Here is a 20686-nt window from a genome sequence, read left to right as displayed (position 1 = left end):
GAGGAATGAATCAGACATGATGATGTTGTTAGCAAGCAGTTCTTGTCAGCAAGCGGCACCATCGTATCCGTGAGCTTGTAGATCTCTTATTTTATGACAGCATCACTTTGTCACATGCTTAAAATAGCAGCTTTACACCATGATGTGTGTGAGCTTGTAAATTGGCTATTTTCGCCAAGGAACATTTTAGTACAATGGAGGGATCTAAGCATGGCTTCTCTCTGTGTTCTGCTGGCAGACCTGCTGCAGAGCAGACGTGCATAGCTGAACAAATAATTGTCCATGGCATCTTATTGCTTGGCTGGCAGTATCAGATTGTCCTCACATACTAATAGGCTGTATATGCACCTAGAATTGTGATTCTAAAAGGTTAATTAAGCACAGCTGCCTGGATTCTCTGCTCGCTCCCCCTCCAAAACAGAGTGTGGGCTTCTCTCCAGTTTTAGCTTCACTGCATTGGCTCCCGGTTGTTTTTAGGATTGATGTTAAAATTATTTTACTTGTTTATAAAGCTCCCAATGGTCTCGCAACTTCCTACGGCCTACCTACATGACTGCCTGCCTAGATGTCCTAAACCGCCCCTAGGTCCTCCACTGCCTACTCGATGTGCCTAAAAGAATCGCAAATAAAAAACACGGTGAAGCAGCTTTCTGCTTCTACGGGCCGACGGTGTGGAACAAACTCCCATACCTTCGACAGGCAGCCTGTAGAGTAGACATTTTAAAGCACAGCTCAATACATAGGCCTACTTCTCACTCTTGCTTTTAGTTGAGCTTTTAAAATCCTTTAATAGTTATTCATGTCCTCACTGTATTGCATTACTGCTATTATTTTAATGTGAAAATTAGCTTTTCTCTTTTTTTTCTCTATTGCTCTGTAAAGCACTTTGAGCTGCATTTCATGTCATGAAAGGTACTATAGCCTACAAATAAAGTTATTATTATTATTATTATTATTATTATAGTGACAGTTAATTTAATTGATCCATTTAGCAAGTGGCAATAACTATAGTAGGCATATTTTTAATACATTCTTAACATGTTGTGATTTACTGGACAAATATAAAATAAAAACGACTCTGAGAGAAAGAGAAATGTTTGGTCCAGAATTTGTAGTCTGTTGTTGCACACACACAAAAAGAACTACAGCTTCCAGGTGCGCTGGATCACTTGCTGCAAGAAACCGAAATACGATTGGTTGCTCGAGCACCGCGTCATTAAATTGCACCAATCGTGTTGGGCCTTAAACAGGAAGTCATTCTTACGTGAATGATCTCCAAGCAAAGAGAGAGGGCTAAATGTGAAAGTAAGTCAGCCAGATTGTTATTAATAGAAAACAACGAAAAGTGTTCAGATCTTGAATGGTTTTATAGGGCATACAAGCAGCTTCTAACACAATGTTGCCGCGTGTAGTTAAGACATGTGCTCGTGCAGCAGGTAACGTGTCAGTGTGTGGTGCCATTCGGCATTACTGTAAGAGGAATAATGCACCGAGGAAGATCAGAGTCACAGAAGCATTGTCAGGGACAGAAGTGGGAACACGCATCAAAGTACAGGTACAGACTCCTATTTGTAACTGCATGCTTACTGGTGATATATTAACCGTCATGCTATGTGTTGTTTTATGTGTAACTTAAGTACCAGGCAGTCATCCTTCATTGTCTCTGAAATGTAGCATCCATTCCACGTATGTGTGGTTATTGGTTAAGGATTTCTCTCAGACCAGGTTTGTGATTGATATCTGCACACACAGTAAAATTCTCAGTGTTCATTAAAAGTAAACCTAGCTCTGGCTGGTCCATAGCTCGGCTTTAGAGCTATGGACTAGAGGTTATTAAAACCTACAATCTGTAAGGTTTATATGGCTTTCCTGGCATGCATGAGTTGTATCTAAAATAAATTAAACAAAAATTACAATGTAACTCCAAAGATTGCTGAGAAGAATAGCTCCAATAATAGCTCTAATAAAAATCTTATCATCCAAAAATATTCTCAGAGAATCACTCGCTGCTGATTCATTGTGCAATGCTGGTCGGTGATATTTTGCAATATCAATTTGACAATTTCTAATCAATAGAGTAAAGTTGAATGCATAGGCTCATCTAATGTAACGTAAATAATCACTATGTAGACATAGCACTCTATAGTGTATGCAATTATGCATAGTTTCATTATATAGATATTCACCTGTTAGGTTCTTGGCTTACGTATGATTCATGATGACTATTTTTGATGTATTTGATGTATTACCATGTTTTTTGTTCTTGCTTACTGTAAATCGCTCTGGATTAAGAGCATCTGCTAAATGCCTAAACTGTAAATTGAAGATATCTCACCAATGGTTGGAGTTACTACACAATAACAAGATAACTACACAACTCTAACTCTAACAAAGTAGTTTTGCTTTAAAATTGTGATGTGCACAACTAAATAATATACATTGTTGTCTATACCGCGACCCACCCGGCCCCTGCCAGACCCACTTATGTGTCACCGGACACATAAAAATGAAAAATGAAAACCACTTAGAGCAGTGCTCCTCAAAGTGGGGTCTGGGGACTCTCAGGGTTCCTTGTGGGGGTTCCAAATGGACCCAAGGTAGCTGAACAACTGATGCACATGTCTGTAACTGTGGGAGTATACAAATGAGGTTCCATTGGTACACTATCCAAGTTATGGGGGTCCTACTACAGACAGTGAAACCATGCTTTCGACAGGTACAAGTTAGTCTTTTGGACTTGGGTTCTAATGTGTAGGTAGTACAGTAGTAATAATTGATTGTATTTCCTTTTGTATTGCAGGGCTGGGTTCGGTCCGTCCGACCACAAAAGGATAACCTCTTCCTCCATGTGAGCGATGGGAGCACCTTGCAGCTTTTACAGATTGTTGCCAGTCCTGAGCTGAATGACACGTAAGGACTAAGGACCCATATTTAGGGCTGGGAAATTGATCCACATCTAGAAGAAGGGGAGTATCTAATTGGCCCCAATCAGGGAACAAGAGAGGAAGATCACATTGCCCACATTATTGATCTGCTGGAACCCCTTCCAACCCAGTTTGCACTCTCAGCAAGAAATTCCAAATTATATTTAAAGTGTAAAGGACAATTGACCTATAGCTTAGCCCCTCCCCAAACTGCTATGGTCCAATCACAGCTAAGCATAACGCGTGCGACGTGCGTGCGTGCGTAATCCACCTAACTCGAGAACTGTTCACTCCACCAACTTCAAATTCGGCAACTTCAAATTCCACACCCTCACAGGGAGTGCAGTGCCTGATGTCGAGTCCGTCGGACCCACGGTTGTCCAGAACTAGCCTGGCTTTTTGGCCAGACTCATATCACACTGTCGTGGATAGGCAATGTTTTTGCCACTGGCAGATTCGCGTTGGCCAGAACCGCCACAAAAGGCCTCTGCCCAGCCTCTGGACAGGGCCAAAATTAGCCAATTGGTTACATCTGATCACCACTAGATGTCCATATATGGACCATTCTTACCGACATACATACATATATACATGTATACATCCATACGTTACCGTTTACCCACCCAACATTGAAACATATCGTAATTAAGTCACCATCAACAGCCAATTAGGGACCACCATACCATGCATATCATACATACCACTTTTGGTCCAGCCGACCACAATACTTGCGTGCTCTGCATGCGCAAGTATTAACTGGATGGAAAATTCATCCTGAATTAAGTCTCTTGTTTCTTTATATATATATATATATATTTCATTAATCGTAATCAAGCCAAAAGTTTTAAATAATTGTGTGGTCCTAACCCATATGCCCCATAAGGGGGAGGCGTCATAAGGTGTCCTGTGGCACTGAGTGAGTTAATAGTTTAACCACTTTCAACCAGGCGTCACTGTTAATTATAGTGCTCCCGTCCATCACTATAATGATGACAATTATTTTAAATGAATTAAAAAGCCAATCATGATGCAGTTGTACGACAAAGTATTAAATATGGGTTTAATCATAGCATTTCAGGCCTACATTGATGTTACATTGATGTTTTATTGAATGAAAGTACATTGTCATTTTCTAATTGCTTCATCAAGGCTGCTCACCTTTGGGAGTGCTGTTGAAGTCACTGGCTGCCTTGTCAAAAGTCCAAACAGAAAGCAGCCTGTTGAACTTCAAGCAGACCACATCCGAGTGGTGGGGGAATGTAACCCTGTGGTAAATAGCACTTCTCTCTTAATTAAGATCCATGTATCTTGCTGTCGGGCAGACACCTATCTCCATATTTTAACTTTTTTGTTTATTTTTTATTTCTATTTACTTATTTAAATTTATTTCTGGAAATGTACAATATGCCCTAGTAGCAGATCCACAAGCTGGATATGCGGCACAAAGCAATGCGTTTTCAGCTAGTAGATTTGCTACTTTTGCCATTTTTGAATTTGAATCCTGAAAAGAAACAGTTTTGGACATATGAGGTTTCCACCCGACACGATATCGTTGCTGTCAGGTGGAAACCTTGTTCAGGAAATGTAAAAGAAGAACTGTGTTCCTATGGATCCAATGCAGTTATTATTTAGTCACAAGCTCTCTTCATTGGTTAAATATTTATAAAACCCTCAGACAGACATAACCGCTTTCATTATCTTTATCAAAATCCTTATAAAATAACAACGCATTGTGAGCTCGCAGACTTATGTTTTCTACTTTTGTGTAACATTCTTGTAGGACGAAGTAGGGAATTCATTTACAAAAAAGGTTTCTGCCCGACAGTGACGATATGGATTTCACTAACCATGTGTTTTGTCTGTAATCAGACATTTCGGCGCGCAGGCCTTCGTCGGTATTCCGACACTGACGATGGCCTGTGCACCGAAACACGTCTGTCTGGTTTGACTGCTGCTGTGGATCCTAACTTTATTAAACAAGACTCCTACTATTACTGAGTGCGAATTTTATTCTTTCTAAATGACTATGTTGCCACTTCCTCTGGTTGCAGGAATTCCCCTTCAAAATCAAAGAGAGGCATGGTCTTGAGTATATTCGCCAGTTTCCTCATCTGAGATGTAGAACAAACATCTTCAGTGCTTTGCTAAGAATACGAAGTGAAGCCACTGCAGCAATCCAGTCCTATTTCAGGGTGAGTTCAGTTAAATTCAGAACCAGGAGACATGTTGTCACGTAAAAATGTTATATATTGTTTTATTATGTAAATACAGAGCAAAGTTCTATACTATGCCTTTGGGTTATCATTGCTCATTGCAATGATAACGCAACATTAAACACGTTTCTTTTATCCTTGCTCTCCCTCTCTCTGCCCTCGACACAAAAAACAATTTCATTCACTTCTTTATACCTGTAAACCTGTGATATGACTAAAATTGACATTCAGACAGCAGGCAATATTAATTTTGCAGAATGTAATGGATGACTCATTCCCCTTCCTCTGATTTTGCAGGAAAATGGCTTTTTGCAGATACACACTCCAGTCATCACATCAAATGACTGTGAAGGGGCAGGAGAGCTTTTTAAAGTTGAGGTGTGTCTCTATGTGAGTTTTGTTAAATTGCAAACATTTCAACATAGCATTTTTCTGAAATCTCCTGATACATGGCATGTGCTCTTACCTCAGCCCTCTGGCCATCATGTCACGGAGAAGGAAGGGGAGAGTGATGGCCACTTCTTCTCTGTCCCAGCCTTTCTGACTGTGTCTGGACAGTTGCATTTGGAGGTGATGTCGGGGTGAGAGCAATTTTATACGTTGGCCATTTAGCTGACTCGCCTCTTTAGACTCCACCTTAGCCTGTGGCACTTGCCCTGGGTTTAACATTCAATTTAGATGTTATGATATGTTATGTTATGTAGACAGATGCCAGGTTCATTTGTTGACCTGGCATCCTATAGTTTGTATAGATGTACAACATAGCGGAGAAGGAACGCGCACGAGAGTTAAATACATAAATACATAATATTAATTATTACACTGTATTACAATGTACACAGCAGATTAACAAAAAGTGAAAGTGAAAGCAATGAACACACACATTTGTCATTCTGGCCTGTTCTTCTACTATATCTTGCAGAGCTTTTCCTGGAGTCTACACATTTGGGCCAACGTTCCGTGCAGAGAACTCCCAGAGCAGGCGTCACCTGGCTGAGTTCTACATGGTGGAGGCCGAGATCTCCTTCACACAGTCCTTGGAGGATATCACCAAGGCACGTCATTGTCCTTGACCTTGACCCCTCTGTGTGTTGTTCAACACAGGGATAAGTGCGTCAAGTTCTTTGTTGCCAGATTTTGCGAAATAAATAACCAACCAGTTCTAAGAAAACATGCCCAAATGAGCACTTTCTAACCTGCATATATACGTCTGCTATTTTAAAAAAGCTGATCGTTGTGTATTTTCAACCAAATATTTGCATTCATTTGGGGGTCCCATGAAAATGTTTGAGAACCACTGGTTTAAACAATAATAAAAAAAAACTTATGGAAGCAAGCAAGCCCAAATTAGCAAGAAGAAACAAGAAAGAACTACTATCAAAATACTATCAATATTTACAAGGAACTTTACAGAAAAACAAGCCCAAAGTTGCTTATAATAAGCACATCTGGCAACACTGGTCAAGTTCATTTCACAAGCATCTTTTTCTGTGGACATCACAAATCTAAAACTGCTTGGGCCATATGCTTCCCTAGGTCATGGAGGACATGTTCAAGTCTGCCACGGAACACATCTTGGCTCGCTGTGCGGAGGACATACATTTATTTCACAAGCACATTGCCGTCGGACACAGGGTGAGTGTTGGAGGACATTACGGAACTAAACTGGAAACTGCTGATTACTGAGTTATTGCTGTGTGTGTCCGTGATCTCCAAAAGTTCTGAAGAGGCCGCAGGTTCTTCTCACGAACATGTCCACAATCAGTGGTGTAAAGTAACTATAAGTGTATTTACTCAAGTGCTGGATTTTCTTTGTGTCCAATTACTTCTACTCCATCTCATTGGCAAATATTGCACTTTTTACTCCAAACTTTAGTTACTAGTTAACTTTGTAGATTTTGATTATTATTACAAAACATGCATTAACCACTTCAGCCCTATGCATACTTATAGCTATTTGAACCGATCTACAAGCTCACAAAGCAATGCGTTGTGAACTTGGATATTTGCTAGGAATTTGGAAACTTGTGAAATGGGACATTTGGAAACAGGTACTTTTTACTTTCTGTATTTAAGTATACTTTTGTACTTTTACTCAAGTACATTTTGAATACTTGACTTTTACATGTAGGTGGTATTGGTACTTTAAGTGCAAAATGTGAGTACCTCATCCACCACTGGCCACAATGCAAATCTGTGGAGATCATAGATAGCCAAACCACATACAGCAGGGACTTTCCAACTTGAGATATAGCTACTCTAACTTTTCAGAAGTCAGGTGTACACAATGTGAGCAATTGTTGTCGAAATGTACAACTGATTATCTACAGTATGAAACAATGCTGAAACACACTGAAACATTTGATATGAGATATAGCACACTGTGACACTAAATTCCTTATTGCTTATAGCATTTCTCTTCCATCTGTGTCTAAGCAAAATGTAGATGCCATGCTGACCAGGAAATTTAACACGTAAGTGTTTTATCAACATATTACTGTAAGAGTCATAAACATACAGGAACAATACAGACTGTGATTGGCCATCACAGGACCTTGACTGAACTATTTAATTCCAATCTTAGGATTTCCTACACCGAGGCCATAGATGTTTTGAACCGAAGCTCTCAGACGTTTACCTTCAAAACAGATGTAAGTGATATTGATTGTTTTTGTTCTCTCTCTGTAGAGTGGTGATATTACCTCATGTCCCTCCCCCCCACACATAAACACTGAATCATATACCCTTTTTATTTCTTTCCTAAAGTAGCCTTGCCGAGCCATGAGGCCCAAAGGGTAGGAGCCTATCTCCTGTTTCTGTAGCGTGAGGCAGCTTGATGTACAAGTACACCCCCTGGACATGCCGCTAGTATGTCGCAGGGGGTTTGTCGCAGTATTTCATTCCTAAACTCACTGTAAATTACCAATGTCTTGCCCTTGTTACTGAATCAGGCTAATCAGTTACTGAATTAGGCTTGATAAAATTGTCTTAACCCATTAAAACCAGGAAAGCAGCTGTGCCATTTTAGATTTGAGCTAAGAAGTATTATTGTATTGTATTGTATTTGCTTGTGGGGGTCCCTGGAACAAAATATTTTGAGATGTTCGTCCATAGGAGGTGAACTCGAAGAAAAACTGAACTTGAAGAAATAAAATCCGTCTGTCTGTCTGTCTGTCTGTCTGTCTGTCTGTCCTTTAGCCTACAAGTCTGCAAATGCTTAAAATTATAATGTACATGTGACATTGTCTTTCTGTTAACACTTATCGTTCTAATCTACAGTACTCCAGTTAACTGCATAACACAGTCTCTCACACTTCAGATGATCTTGACATGTTGACCTCTGTTCCACAGTGGGGCTGTGACCTTCAGACGGAACATGAAAAGTATCTGGTGAACCATTGTGGCAACATCCCCCTGTTTGTCACTGATTACCCTTATGACCTGAAGCCCTTTTATGCAAGAGACAACCAGGATCATCCCCGGCATACAGTAAGCCATATTGACGTAGTTAAGATGCAGAGTGTGCATCAATGATTTACCCATTCAATTCATCCTGGTAATGCCGGTTGGATTATCGTGACTGTTTGCATATCTTAGCCTGATTGTTCTTTGTCCAATAGGCTGCCGCTGTGGACCTTCTGGTTCCAGGCATAGGAGAGCTTTGTGGAGGCTCTCTAAGGGAGGAGAGACTGGATATGCTTGGGGCCAGGCTGGCACAGTAAGCACTCAAGACATTGTTTTATGCTCAAAATTCAGATTTGGTGTTGTCATTTATCTGTTCCTCACTGGGTTCAAGTATTCTATCAGTTTAAAACGTTTTAGTGTAAACACATCCTTGGTGAGTAGAGGAAAGCAATACTATCAAGCTACAGCACGGACACACGCCGTGCGCTCACACATACACACAGAGGTCTCCTTGTTTTAATATATCACACACACATTAGTCTCGCATGGCCAGACTGTTGCCTCTCGCAAATTTGAAATACTTCCATCATACAGTCTGATCATGAGCAAGCGATAAAGCGGAAGTGAAGCCTCCTCCCCACTTCGTTTCGTCTTTACACTCGCGCAAATGTATCCTAATATAAATCGAAGTCATCTAAGAATATCTAGCTTTGCTGCTTAGCAGCAATGGAAATAAAATGTAAAGATATTTTAAAATATATTCTCGTCAATGGAAATGGCAGCTTCTGAGCTCGGATTTCAGGAGGTGTAGTTCCAGTCTATATAGCATTCGGAGATTGTGGAATAGTTGTCTGACTATGCGAGACCAACACCCAAAAAGCCAACCAATAAAAGGTTTTTGGGGTACGACCACATCTGTGTTAACTCATTCAGGTAGAGACACAGCGAGCAAATATTTGACATCACTGCGCAGTGCGCGTTCAGTCTGCTGTCAGGCGCGGCAGGTCGGGATAGTCTGATGAAAACAAATGCCTTTTAATAACTTTCTCACTTTACCTTTTAACCCATTCAGGACGAGAACCCCTTTTGGGGTTCTTGTTGCTATCTACAGTATATAGCAAATATCCTAAATGCGTTAAGTATTTATCTATATAATATATTTATCTCCACTACGATCGATCCCCCGACCGTTGATAATGACGGAGCCTTTCGCTGTGCTTTAGTTCTTATCTTTTCTTCACAAACACCTGGTTTCACCAGCATATCCTTATGCCATATAAGGATTATTCTATATATTGACCTGGTTGCACAGTAGTCTCAAAATAACTGAATATATGTTCAAACAATATAAAGGAGAACTTCTGTAACTGTGGGCAGAGACTGCTTGTCTGCAAAAACAACATATTATGCACAACAAATCATTTGTATATCGTAATTTTCCATCACACATGAAGGTGCACAGTAAATTATACAGCAACCCAGCCAGTAGTTTTTGAGATTATGTTTGAGACCTGAGACCTTGATTTCCATATTCGATATCATATTAAATATGGCTGTCACATACAGAGCAAGAAAGTAACATTTTGGATACATATTATAGAAAATAGTTGTTTTTGTAACTGTTCACACAGGTGACACAAAAACAATTATGGCAACCCAAATAGCAAACAAACTGTATTGAGAAATGTTTTAATCAATAAATATTGATAATGATAACCAGTTTTTGTTTTTTTCCAGAGCTGGACTAGAAGACTCATATCAATGGTAAAACATTTGACTTATCGTCTCTGTTGGGTGAAAACCTCATTAAATGAAAACCTCATTAAGTTTGGACAAATTTTGTCCACAGCTGGTAACGCGTTTCGAGCTTGCAGATCTGATACTCTGATACTGTGACGCAGTAGTATGATCATTTACGAAAAACGCAAAATTGTTTGAAATTGTTTTTCTATGTTAGCTCCATATGAATGGCTCTGTGGTGTCTGAACTTTGGACTAATAATACACTGCATCTTTCAGGTATCTGGATCTGAGGCGCTTTGGCTCTGTCCCTCATGGTGGATTTGGGATGGGATTTGAGCGGTACTTGCAGTGCATTTTAGGGGTTGACAACATAAAAGATGTAATCCCATTTCCTCGATTTTCCCATTCATGCATTCTGTGATTTGTAACTCCATATTATTAGAGCTGTTGTCTTTTGTCATATACTGCTTAAAATTAAACCTTGAATGATATTACCAGTGACATATTATATGTAGGCCTCTTTATTCTATGCTGAATTATTTAACCCCTTTTGGTGTTAGCATTATGTTATGCTTTAGCTATTGAAAAATAGCAGATCTACAAGCTCATAGCGCGCCACTGAGTGGCGCGCTACGAGATTGTAGATCTGCTATTTTTGAAAAATCGAAGAACCACTGACGTAGAAACAGCTTTTTCAGAAAACTGTCAGGATGTAGAAGACATTTTTAGAATCTGATCTCAGGTCAAAATGGGTTAAGCATAGAAGAAGCATACTTTGCGTTAACATAATCGTTTCCAAAACATTTCATACATTTTTCCCAAAAATATTTTAAAAGTATATAAAATATGTCAGTAATTTCTTTATATTTCTGTATATACTTTTATTTTACATATCTGCCCTTTGCAAATGTTTACGAACCCTAAAAGGCAAATAGAAATAATTTGTTTCAATGTTCAATACTAATAACACAATTAAATCATTAATCGCAATTATTTGTATGACAATCGTCAAGTGAAATGTCATTATGACAGCACTACTTGCATTGTTGTTGCACCCTGTATTTAATACAGCAGTCAGGGTACAGTATGCTTAGTTTAAGTGTTGCTCAGGGGCATTTTGACGCTGATTGGTTGAGCCGACAGCCGAGGTTCAAACCGGCAGCCTTCTGATCCCCATGTAATTCCCAGTCAGTATGGCAGCTACCATGACAAACATAGTCACTCACTGGTATTTATAATTTAAGGATAGGCTTTATTTAATTTAATTGGCTTAGAATTGATTGAGAAATCAAATCACTTAACAATCCATGGCTTGTCATCATTAACTATTCCTTCCCAAATAAAAATAATGAACAGGTCTACTCTACAGAAAATAATGGGTATTGTTTTGCAAACAAGTTTCAAAACCGTCCACAAGCTCATGTTATTTGTCACATCTTCCACCAGATGGTGCTTTTTCCATTTTTTTGTTTAAGGAACTTGCGAATATGTAGCAATATTCTATTATTGAAAACTAAATTTGTTCTTCTTTATTAAGCCGTAGAAACGCTTTTATAAGAAAAAATAATCCATGCACACTGATTTCATAGGATTGATTGATTGATTGAAATATTTATTAACAGTTAAACAGAATTACAGTACATTTCAAGCACAAACTCAATACAAAGACTGTTAACTGTGAGTGGACGACCCAATTAAGCATTACACTTGTTTACAGGAGGGTCCACCTTGTTCAATTCATCAAAACATTTAGAGACGTACAAATATACACTTCTATATAGTCAAAGGACAATTTCAGGAGTCAGGAAAGCGTAGTATTAAACCGTCCTGATTATCCTGAAATTGTCCTATAAAATCGCAGTGTGCATCACAGCCTCCTCATGAGATAAAGTATCAATAATATAACATTATTAATATTGTATACATGTGGAACAGTCAACAGTGGAATGGATCTGTTCTTTTTGGCAAAGGCACATCGCCGTACTACGGTGTCGCCCAACATCCTGTGTGTGTGTGTGTGTGTGTGTGTGTGTGTGTCTGTCTGTCTGTCTCTCAAATGGAACACAACCAATGACTATTAATCATTGTGTGTACTGTATCCACCCCACACACACACACACACACACACTGCGTGCCGCCCATCCCTTTGCCTTTGAGTAGGCGTGGCATGAAGTGGAAAACAAACTGCAGGCAACCCCTCCAACACTTCCTACACTACAGTGCATCAGTGCAAGTCTTCTCCCGCCGGCGGAGCTCCGTGTGTGTATGTGTCCCGTCCACCGGCCGAGCGTGAACCCCTCGCCCCCGAGAACCGGCTCCTCTATCGGTGGGAATTTTCCGCGGCGTCGGGCGGGTAGTGGTGGTTGGTTAGTGTGTGACTGATCGCCAAGGACGAGCCAGCTGAGCTGTGTGATCGGAGCGCGCACCCTCTGTTTGTGGTTCTGTGTTATCAAATGGAGGGGCAGACCGCACCACTGAGGGGGGGCAAAACAACGCCGAAAGCACTTTGAGCAAGGCAGGCACCCCGCGGGGGGTGGGGACCCCCAAGCCGCGGGCAGGACAGGACAGGACAGGGACCCCCGTAATGTACCGTCAGAACTGAACGCAGAGGAGTTGGAACTTGGACGTGCGACCACGGACCACCAGAACCACACTGATCCGAAAAACATGAGCGGGGGAGAAATCATTTTCCAAGGCTGGCTGAGGAAGTCTCCTCCGGAGAAAAAACTAAGACGATATGTAAGTACAGGGCTAGAACTCATGACAATTTAATATAGTTTGTCTTTTTTTTTTTTTTCTTTTTTTTATAAATTAAAAATTGTTTCATTTTACAAGAATGACGCCACTTCTGTTGCGCATGATGTGGGAAAAGTGCTGTGAAACAGAATGGGAATGGAGTGATATCATTAGCCTTGGATCAAGGATCGAATTTTAGATCGTATTTATCGGTAAAACACATCTATGTATATGATAGACTTTCCAAGGCTAGGATATTATTTGAGATCCAGTTTTTAGCAGGTGCGTGGTGGAGCTGCCATCTGGGACCTTTGGCGGTATTGTCCCATTCATCAGCTCGACAATACAACCTACTGTACTACAAAAAGAAACAACACTCATTAGCGTCTGAACTGTAGACGCCACATTTTAAGAGCCTAGACCTATATACTATAATAAGACCGGACCGCTCACTAGTATTAGGGTTCTTAGGAGAACGTCGTGGGTGAGATCAGCCCGTCTGTCCTCCCTGGACAGATGTCTACAGTTTACACTAAACAGCGCGCAACTGCCACTATATAAGCTCCATGACATCCCAGTCACGCGTGAGTGTGTGTGTGTGTGTGTGTGTGTGTGTGTGTGTGTCACTGTATGTGTGTGTATATAGTATTATACATTATAGAGTAGCCGTGCTCTTCATTGTGGTTCAGTTCAGATAATGTCATAATAGACAGTGATATGTCACTGGTGGTGGTGTGGTGTGTGTGTGTGTGTCTTGGACTTGGTTAAAAACTTTCATGTGTGAAACTGAAAAAGGTTTCTCTCTCTCTCTCACTCACACTCACACTCACACTCACACACGCACGCGCACACGCACGCACACAATTCAATGGAGCTTTAATAAAACAGTTTAAGAAAATAGGGAAAGTAATAGTTAGTGGGGGTACAGGCAGCGTTGTGTTAAACCAAGCTATGTCACATTGCAACGTTATAAAGGCTACATGTTGTACAGTGTAGCTTTTTGAAACAAATAGCAAGAAAGCAAGCATGCGCGTACACACACACACACACACACACACACACCCCTGCTAGGTGGGTGCAGTCAGAGCAGAGTAGCTGTTAACTAAATCAGATAATAGGATTTATGATGGCACATACAGCAGAACCATGAGACAATCTCCCATAAATACAGCTGTCCACTGTTTATGTGTGGTGTTGTGTTACCCCCCCCCCCCCCCCTCTCTCTGTTCCTGCCTAACTGACTTTGCCGTGATGTCATGCTTCTCCCTCCCCGTTTCATGTGGAAATCCATCCCCTGAATGTCTTCATAATGCTGCACACGCTCTGCTGTCACTTCCTCATTGTCTTCCACTTTTAAAAGCCTGCCCGGTGTGTTTACACAGGGACCACCGTGGTGTGTGTGTGTGTGTGTGTGTGTGTGTGTGTGTGTGTGTGTGTGTGTGTGTGTGTGTGTGTGTGTGTGTGTGTGTGTGTGTGTGTGTGTGTGTGTGTGTGTGTGTGTGTGTGTGTGTGTGTGTGTGTGTGTGTGTGTGTGTGTGTGTGTGTGTGTGTGTGTGTGTGTGTGTGTGTGCAGCTGCAACGGTTACAAGAGGAAAAAAAACGTGCTTGTTCGATAGCATAACTGTATAAACCCCCCTCCCAAACAAAACAGGCAAGAAAAGAGGCATAATAATGGAGTAATGGTGAGTACATCTCCCCAGGCAACAAGGCGAGCAACCGTCCCCCAACTATAATCCATAAACTGTCTATAATCCAGTGGTTCGTTCTCCAACATTTTAATGTCAAGGGACCCCCATGTTGATATGTAATTGAACATGTTGTGCCAGCAGGGACCCCCCACACAAAATGTGCGTTGTCGAAATGTTTCAAGGAATATGTTATGGGGTTAAAGTGCCAAAGTGGGTAAACACCATCAGGGGTCCCTGGACCCAATTTTGCCACCGACCTCAGCCAACAAGGCGAGCAACGGCCTCGCTCACCTATAAAGGCTATAATCCACAAACGGTGCATAATCCACAAACAACCCAACCCACAGTTTTTGACCGCGGCATTGTGTAATGGGATGGAATGTTCAGAATAGGCAGATTTGTGAACGCCGTAATCGTATTTATCAGGAATTCCTTCCACTTTAACCCCTGAGAGAGACAGACGTGGGACAATGCTGGCCATTTTACTCACCAGTATTGCTGTCATCTGACATTGCTGACAACTTAATGTCCTAAACCTATTTCAAGCTTACTGCTCCTTCTCTCAAGTGTTCCCATGCCAAAAGTGGTCTGAACTCCACAAACTGGGGGATGACATGTGTTATTAGGGGATGGGACGATGTGAAAATTACATGTCCCAATTATTGTGGGAAAAATAATTGTGATAACACATTTGTTGCTAAGGACAGGTATACTCGTCTTAATTACTTTACTAGCAGGTGTGAAAGACTTGGGAAGTCCTTTGTGCTTATTGCTCTGAAAGATTACGAGACACACAACGGCCGCTTGGCTAGGACAATCAAAGCATAATCTGGATTTATTAAAAATAAATCATGACTGACCTCTTAAGACATTTCTGAGTGTATCTTGTGCTGTTTTATTCACATCCCACACTTTCTTTCACTGACCAATGGACACTTTTTTTGTTTGGCTTTGCACTGTTTTTGTCTTGTTTTTCTTATGATGAGACGCAGTAATACACTTAATTATGACGCACTGATCGACTGTATAGATTTATATATGTTTTAGTTTTTCCTTGTTTGCCCTGTTTATTACTTTTATTATTATTGTTTCTTGATGCACCTTGCTTTTCCTTCTGCCTTGTTTCTTCTGTATACTACAGTACTTTTTATCCGTCTTATCCTTACTTGTGTATGTTGTAACCTTAACTGCTGTGCCGCCTCTGGGCGACTGATTTTGCCCTGTGGGATTATAAAGGTATCTATCTATCTATCTATCTATCTATCTATCTAAGGCGTTTAATATCGCTATAACATTGCCTCACTATTTTCCATTTTTGGAATCGCTCCAGTTGCTAGGGTTTGTTTGTGAAGGCCTCGCCAGTTTAGACTAGTCATTGGTCGTTAGACCAGTCATTAGTCCTACAACCTATCTCAAACCCTAACCCTAACCTCCCACGGGGCAGCACACCTAAACCTAACCTTAATCCTCTCCCAACCCTTAACACACCCCTCACCAACCTTAATCTGGTCGTGTTAACGCACCCCTCACCAACCTTAATCCGGTTGTCTTAACGCACCCCTCACCAACCTTATGTCTAACCAATGCTATGTCTAACCAAAGGATGCCTCCCGCACTGCGTGTGCGCATTGCGCAACCAACCAGTGGCAGTGACCACATTAGCTTCTGTTTTAGCCGCGGCCTTTGCGCGCTCCTTTCTCGGAAACTACCCCGCTGTCCGTGGTTTTGAACAAATCGCCGATGTTCTGAGGTATTTTCTGATCATCCGGTGATTCGCGATTGGAACATTGGCGTTCTCTAGAGCAAGGATGGATCTCATGTTAGCTTGCTAGCTTGGCGCTAATACTTTAGCATCTAAGATGGCATCCAAAACCGGATGCGCGTCATACTGGAATTGCTTCTCATCACGTGGCACCCAAGCGTCTCTACCAGGTGGCACCCATTGTGTATAATTATAATCGAGGGGTTCAAAAATAGCTGATCTACAAGATTGTCTATTTTTGGGGAATCGAGTAATGTAGAGTGAAATACGGTAAGATCGCACCAAATGCGCTCTTTACAGGTCTGTTTTATCAAGTATAGAGTGTTTAAGTGATAATGAATTTGCAGCTCAACAAAAACAAACTCATCCTAGTGTATGACATTCATGATAAATAAAAATCTCTGCGATACGATTTTTATATTTTTATTATTATTATCTCTTTGAAAGATTTGTTTGGGGGATTTTATGCCTTTATTTATAGGATGATAAACGATAACGATTATCATCCCAACGCTACATGTTATGATTATTGTAAAGCGCATCACTCACCATCATAGGCGCTATTTGTCTTGGGCAGGAGGAGATAATTGTAACATTAGAGTGTGGCATAGAACATCTATTTTAAGAGTTTTAGTGAGTTACCGGCCGCTCTCTGATAGAAAGGTATACACAGCACATCATTCCTTTTAACAGTGCTCTCCTTGTCAATGTATTGCTCCAGTGGATGCCCTGAATTCCACAACAGGTTATACAAGGGCTCTATTTGTTAATCAGTTGTCAATGCTTTTTTTTTTTTTTTCAAGGGTCCGTGATTGGATTTGGCAAAATGAGGAACAGTTTAACCCTATTTTATACTTTGACTATTCGAAAATGGCCGATCTGACTGCAACCATGAAAAAGTAAAACATTTTGAAAGAAAATGTTGAAATATTTTGCCAAATGTGCAAATCTTCTTTTATGAGGATCCCTTCCTTGACATGAAAATGCAGTGGTGTGCCGTCAGGGCCAGCAAGGCCTTCTCTGCTGGCCCTGCACTTGCCTGATGCCGAAATTTATATTTTATAATAAATATTTATTTTTCGAAAATATTTCGAAGGCCTAGTTAATTTCGGCACGGCCCGCCACTGTGAAAATGTTATCTCAGTCTTCTGGATATAGCTGCAGGCTACCTCCATGGATGTTGCATGTGAGGTGTGTAACGTAGCAGACAGTGGGTTTGAACCTGCCTGCCATGTTGACTCCACCTGCGTAGTGTAGTGTTCAGTAGGGGTTATGTAATCATTAGTCAGAACTGGAACCACCACCACCACTGGCCCGGCATGCAAATCCTATGCAAAATGCTGAGAGCAAAACACTTGTGGCAGTTGAGACCTATAATATACAGTATATGCATGCAGCTGGTCTCAAAGTGTGTGTGTGTGTGTGTGTGTGTGTGTGTGTGTGTGTGTGTGTGTGTGTGTGTGTGTGTGTGTGTGTGTGTGTGTGTGTGTGTGTGTGTGTGTGTGTGTGTGTGTGTGTGTGTGTGTGTGTGTGTGTGTGTGTGTGTGTGTGTGTGTGTGTGTGTGTGTGTGTGTGTGTGTGTGTGTGTGGGTACATTTGTAATTGTTTACAAAATGCTGTTGGCTGTCACTGGTGAGTCACTCGTTCTCTAGATTAGAAAACTCATCCTGGCCTGGCTGTGCAAAGTAAACACATGATCAGCCCTGAATGTCTGTATTCCCACAAATGTACATATTACAAATTTTTAGAGGTCTGTGTATGAAGTGCCTGTTGTGTCTGTTGCTTCTTGGACAACGGAATACAAATTGAGACTTTCTGTGTGAGAGAGCCACAAAAGGAATCACTTAGTAGTAGTATTATTATTATTATGTTTTGGGCATGGAGCTACCAGAGGTGGGCGGCGTTTAATGTTTTAATGGGTGGGAGGGGACTGTCTGCTGTTCTTGAACATTGTCCAGAAAAAGCAGAAGGAACATTGAAAACAAGAGACTAATCCCATACGTACCACTGCAGTGTCTCTCTATCTCACGGTCACACACACGCGCACACACACGCACACACACGCACACGCACACACACACACTAGCCCAAATGGCTTGGCTTTATTTGAATGCTGATCAGGCACTCGATACTCTTACAATGAGTGATGATGAAGGAAAGCACGTCAAATTCATAATATCGTTGTCAGGCAGAAACCTTTTGTCTCTGTATTTCAACGTTTTCCGTCATTCCGCATAATTCGAGTATCGCACACAAGAAGCAAAACGTAGCCGATCTACAAAGTGTGTTGTGAGCTTGTATATGTCAATTTTAGAAACAAAGTGAAAGTATGAATGTGTATTTTATCAATATTGAACCAATAAAGTATTAAGATGAGGTTGTCAAAATAATAACATTGGAACACACAACATTGGTTTTCAACATAGACATAGCACGCACGCACGCACGCACGCACGCACGCACGCACGCACGCACGCACGCACGCACGCACGCACGCACGCACGCACGCACGCACGCACGCACGCGCACGCGCACGCACACACACACACACACACACACACACACACACACACACACACACACACACACACATCCTACCTGGGTCAAGTTTTCACCCCCATTCAGAATTCACATAGACTTGTTTAATATTGCGTCATATAAGAACTGTGTTCCAAAAATAAACAAATGAACACGGTGGATATGAAGAATCAACTGACTGCGAGAAAGCGCTAATGTTACTGCCGCCGAAATAATAAATCTGTCGTCAGAAACGGTGTATAAAATATGAGTGACTATCGTAAATGACAGTGATGGAAAGTAACTACGTACATTTACTTAAGTACTGTACTTTAGTACAATTTTTAGGTATTTGTACTTTGAGTATTTCTAGTTACCTTGATTCTTATTACAAAACATACATTAAACACTTCAGCGCTATATACATTTCGGCCAATATTTGTATACTTTTGAAAACTCTAAATGGGACATTTGCATGGTGCATAGTAGTGAGTACTTTCTACTTTTAGTAGCCTACTTTAAGTACATTTTGATGCCAATACATTTGTACTTTTACTCATTTACATTTAGAATTCCAGACTTTTTCTTGGAGTAGTTGTACATTAATTAATATTTTTACTGAAGTAAAACATTTGATTACTTTTTCCACCACTGGTAAATGCTACAGAGCCACCTCAATGACAATAACGCTGGGAGTCTGGGACAAAAATAACGGGAGCTGCCGACAGATTCTGCTGCAGAGCTCTGAATCTGTCTTGAAAGATTAGTTTTACAGTAACACATACAACTGCCTAACATTAGGTAAACAAAGGAAACCCAGACATTGACACTAAGGGTTGCCCACCTTCTCCTGGCAGGTAAATAAAACTTTCGGGCAGGTGGTGTTTGCTGTCAGGTTGCCCGACCGGGCAAGTCCTCATCACTTGAGAGGGGACGCAACCGCAACACTTAAAAATATAAAATAACAAGTGTGTGAACCCATGGTCATATTCATAGCTATGTAGGTATTTGGCATAAGAATTGAGGTATGGTTTTGTTTTTTAAGTACAACAAAATAAGTGTTAAATTGAACAGTAATTAAAATTTTACCTATCATTTTATAATGGACGATTTACTTTTCGGACAAGTGGGCATGACCCTTGGGCAAGTAGAACATCATGTTCTACTTGCCCAAGTACAGGTCATGTTCTGGACATGACCAGAACATGACTTAGTGTCAACCCCTGAAACCTCTCTCTTTATTGCTAAACTAACAATTGACACTAGTAACCCTAGAGCAATTTGACTATTATTGTGCTGTTGAACACAGGGGTTGACACTAACGGTTGTCTGACTGCCCGTGGCAAGTAAATAAAGCGTTCGGGCAAGTGGAGTTTGCTTTCAGGTTGCCCGACGGGCAAGTGCATTCCATCTTCATTAAATATTATTAGCAACAATATACACAACCTTTTTACAACTAGTAGTTAGTACTCATTTGGGCAATTAGAACATGACCTGTATTTGGCCCGCTCTGAGACCTTAGCGTCAACCCCTGTGTTGTGACTTCCACTTAGCCACATGCAATGATAGCAATCATACACACAATGAATCACATGTGAATGGTGTATGTTTCTGTTAAGGACTGAATGAATGAGTGCGCACACAAAAAAAACAGCACTCCTCAGATCAGACGGACTGCCCTGCGCGGTTAGCCCAGAGC

At 41.0% G+C, this 20686-nt stretch overlaps 2 protein-coding genes across 2 annotated transcripts in view; both read left to right on the top strand.

The window, feature by feature from the left end:
- The first annotated feature begins 1253 nt into the window (after positions 1-1253).
- On the top strand, positions 1254-10787 carry nars2 (asparaginyl-tRNA synthetase 2, mitochondrial). The gene is made up of 14 exons (XM_079514248.1): positions 1254-1555; positions 2801-2910; positions 4074-4194; positions 4976-5116; positions 5435-5515; positions 5609-5718; positions 6060-6192; positions 6674-6772; positions 7574-7611; positions 7722-7788; positions 8489-8626; positions 8758-8855; positions 10280-10306; positions 10561-10787. The coding sequence occupies exons 1-14, from the start codon at positions 1397-1399 to the stop codon at positions 10703-10705; spliced, it is 1467 nt and encodes a 488-aa protein (XP_079370374.1). The 5' UTR covers positions 1254-1396; the 3' UTR covers positions 10706-10787.
- A 1697-nt stretch (positions 10788-12484) lies between these two features.
- The window catches only part of gab2 (GRB2-associated binding protein 2), a 99417-nt gene continuing 91215 nt past the window's right edge, over positions 12485-20686 (top strand). The window contains exon 1 of the mRNA XM_079513578.1: positions 12485-13023. Coding sequence (XP_079369704.1) covers positions 12952-13023 — 72 coding nt within the window. The 5' untranslated portion in view covers positions 12485-12951. The remainder of the gene's footprint in view (positions 13024-20686) is intronic.

The sequence above is a fragment of the Electrona antarctica genome, assembly GCF_951216825.1.
Source record: "Electrona antarctica genome assembly, chromosome: 11".
In the NCBI taxonomy this organism is placed as follows: Eukaryota; Metazoa; Chordata; class Actinopteri; order Myctophiformes; family Myctophidae; genus Electrona; species Electrona antarctica.
Note: the sequence above shows the minus strand (reverse complement) of the source record. Positions and strands in the feature narration are given on the sequence as shown.

What these genes read in the sequence shown, in the direction of transcription:
- nars2 (XM_079514248.1), top strand. Translation starts at nt 1,397, where the DNA reads ATGTTGCCGCGTGTAGTTAAGACATGTGCTCGTGCAGCAGGTAACGTG. An exon ending in CGTTTACCTTCAAAACAGAT is followed by an intron (nt 7,789 to 8,488) that starts GTAAGTGATATT and finishes TCTGTTCCACAG; the next exon opens with TGGGGCTGTGACCTTCAGAC. An exon ending in AGGATCATCCCCGGCATACA is followed by an intron (nt 8,627 to 8,757) that starts GTAAGCCATATT and finishes TTTGTCCAATAG; the next exon opens with GCTGCCGCTGTGGACCTTCT.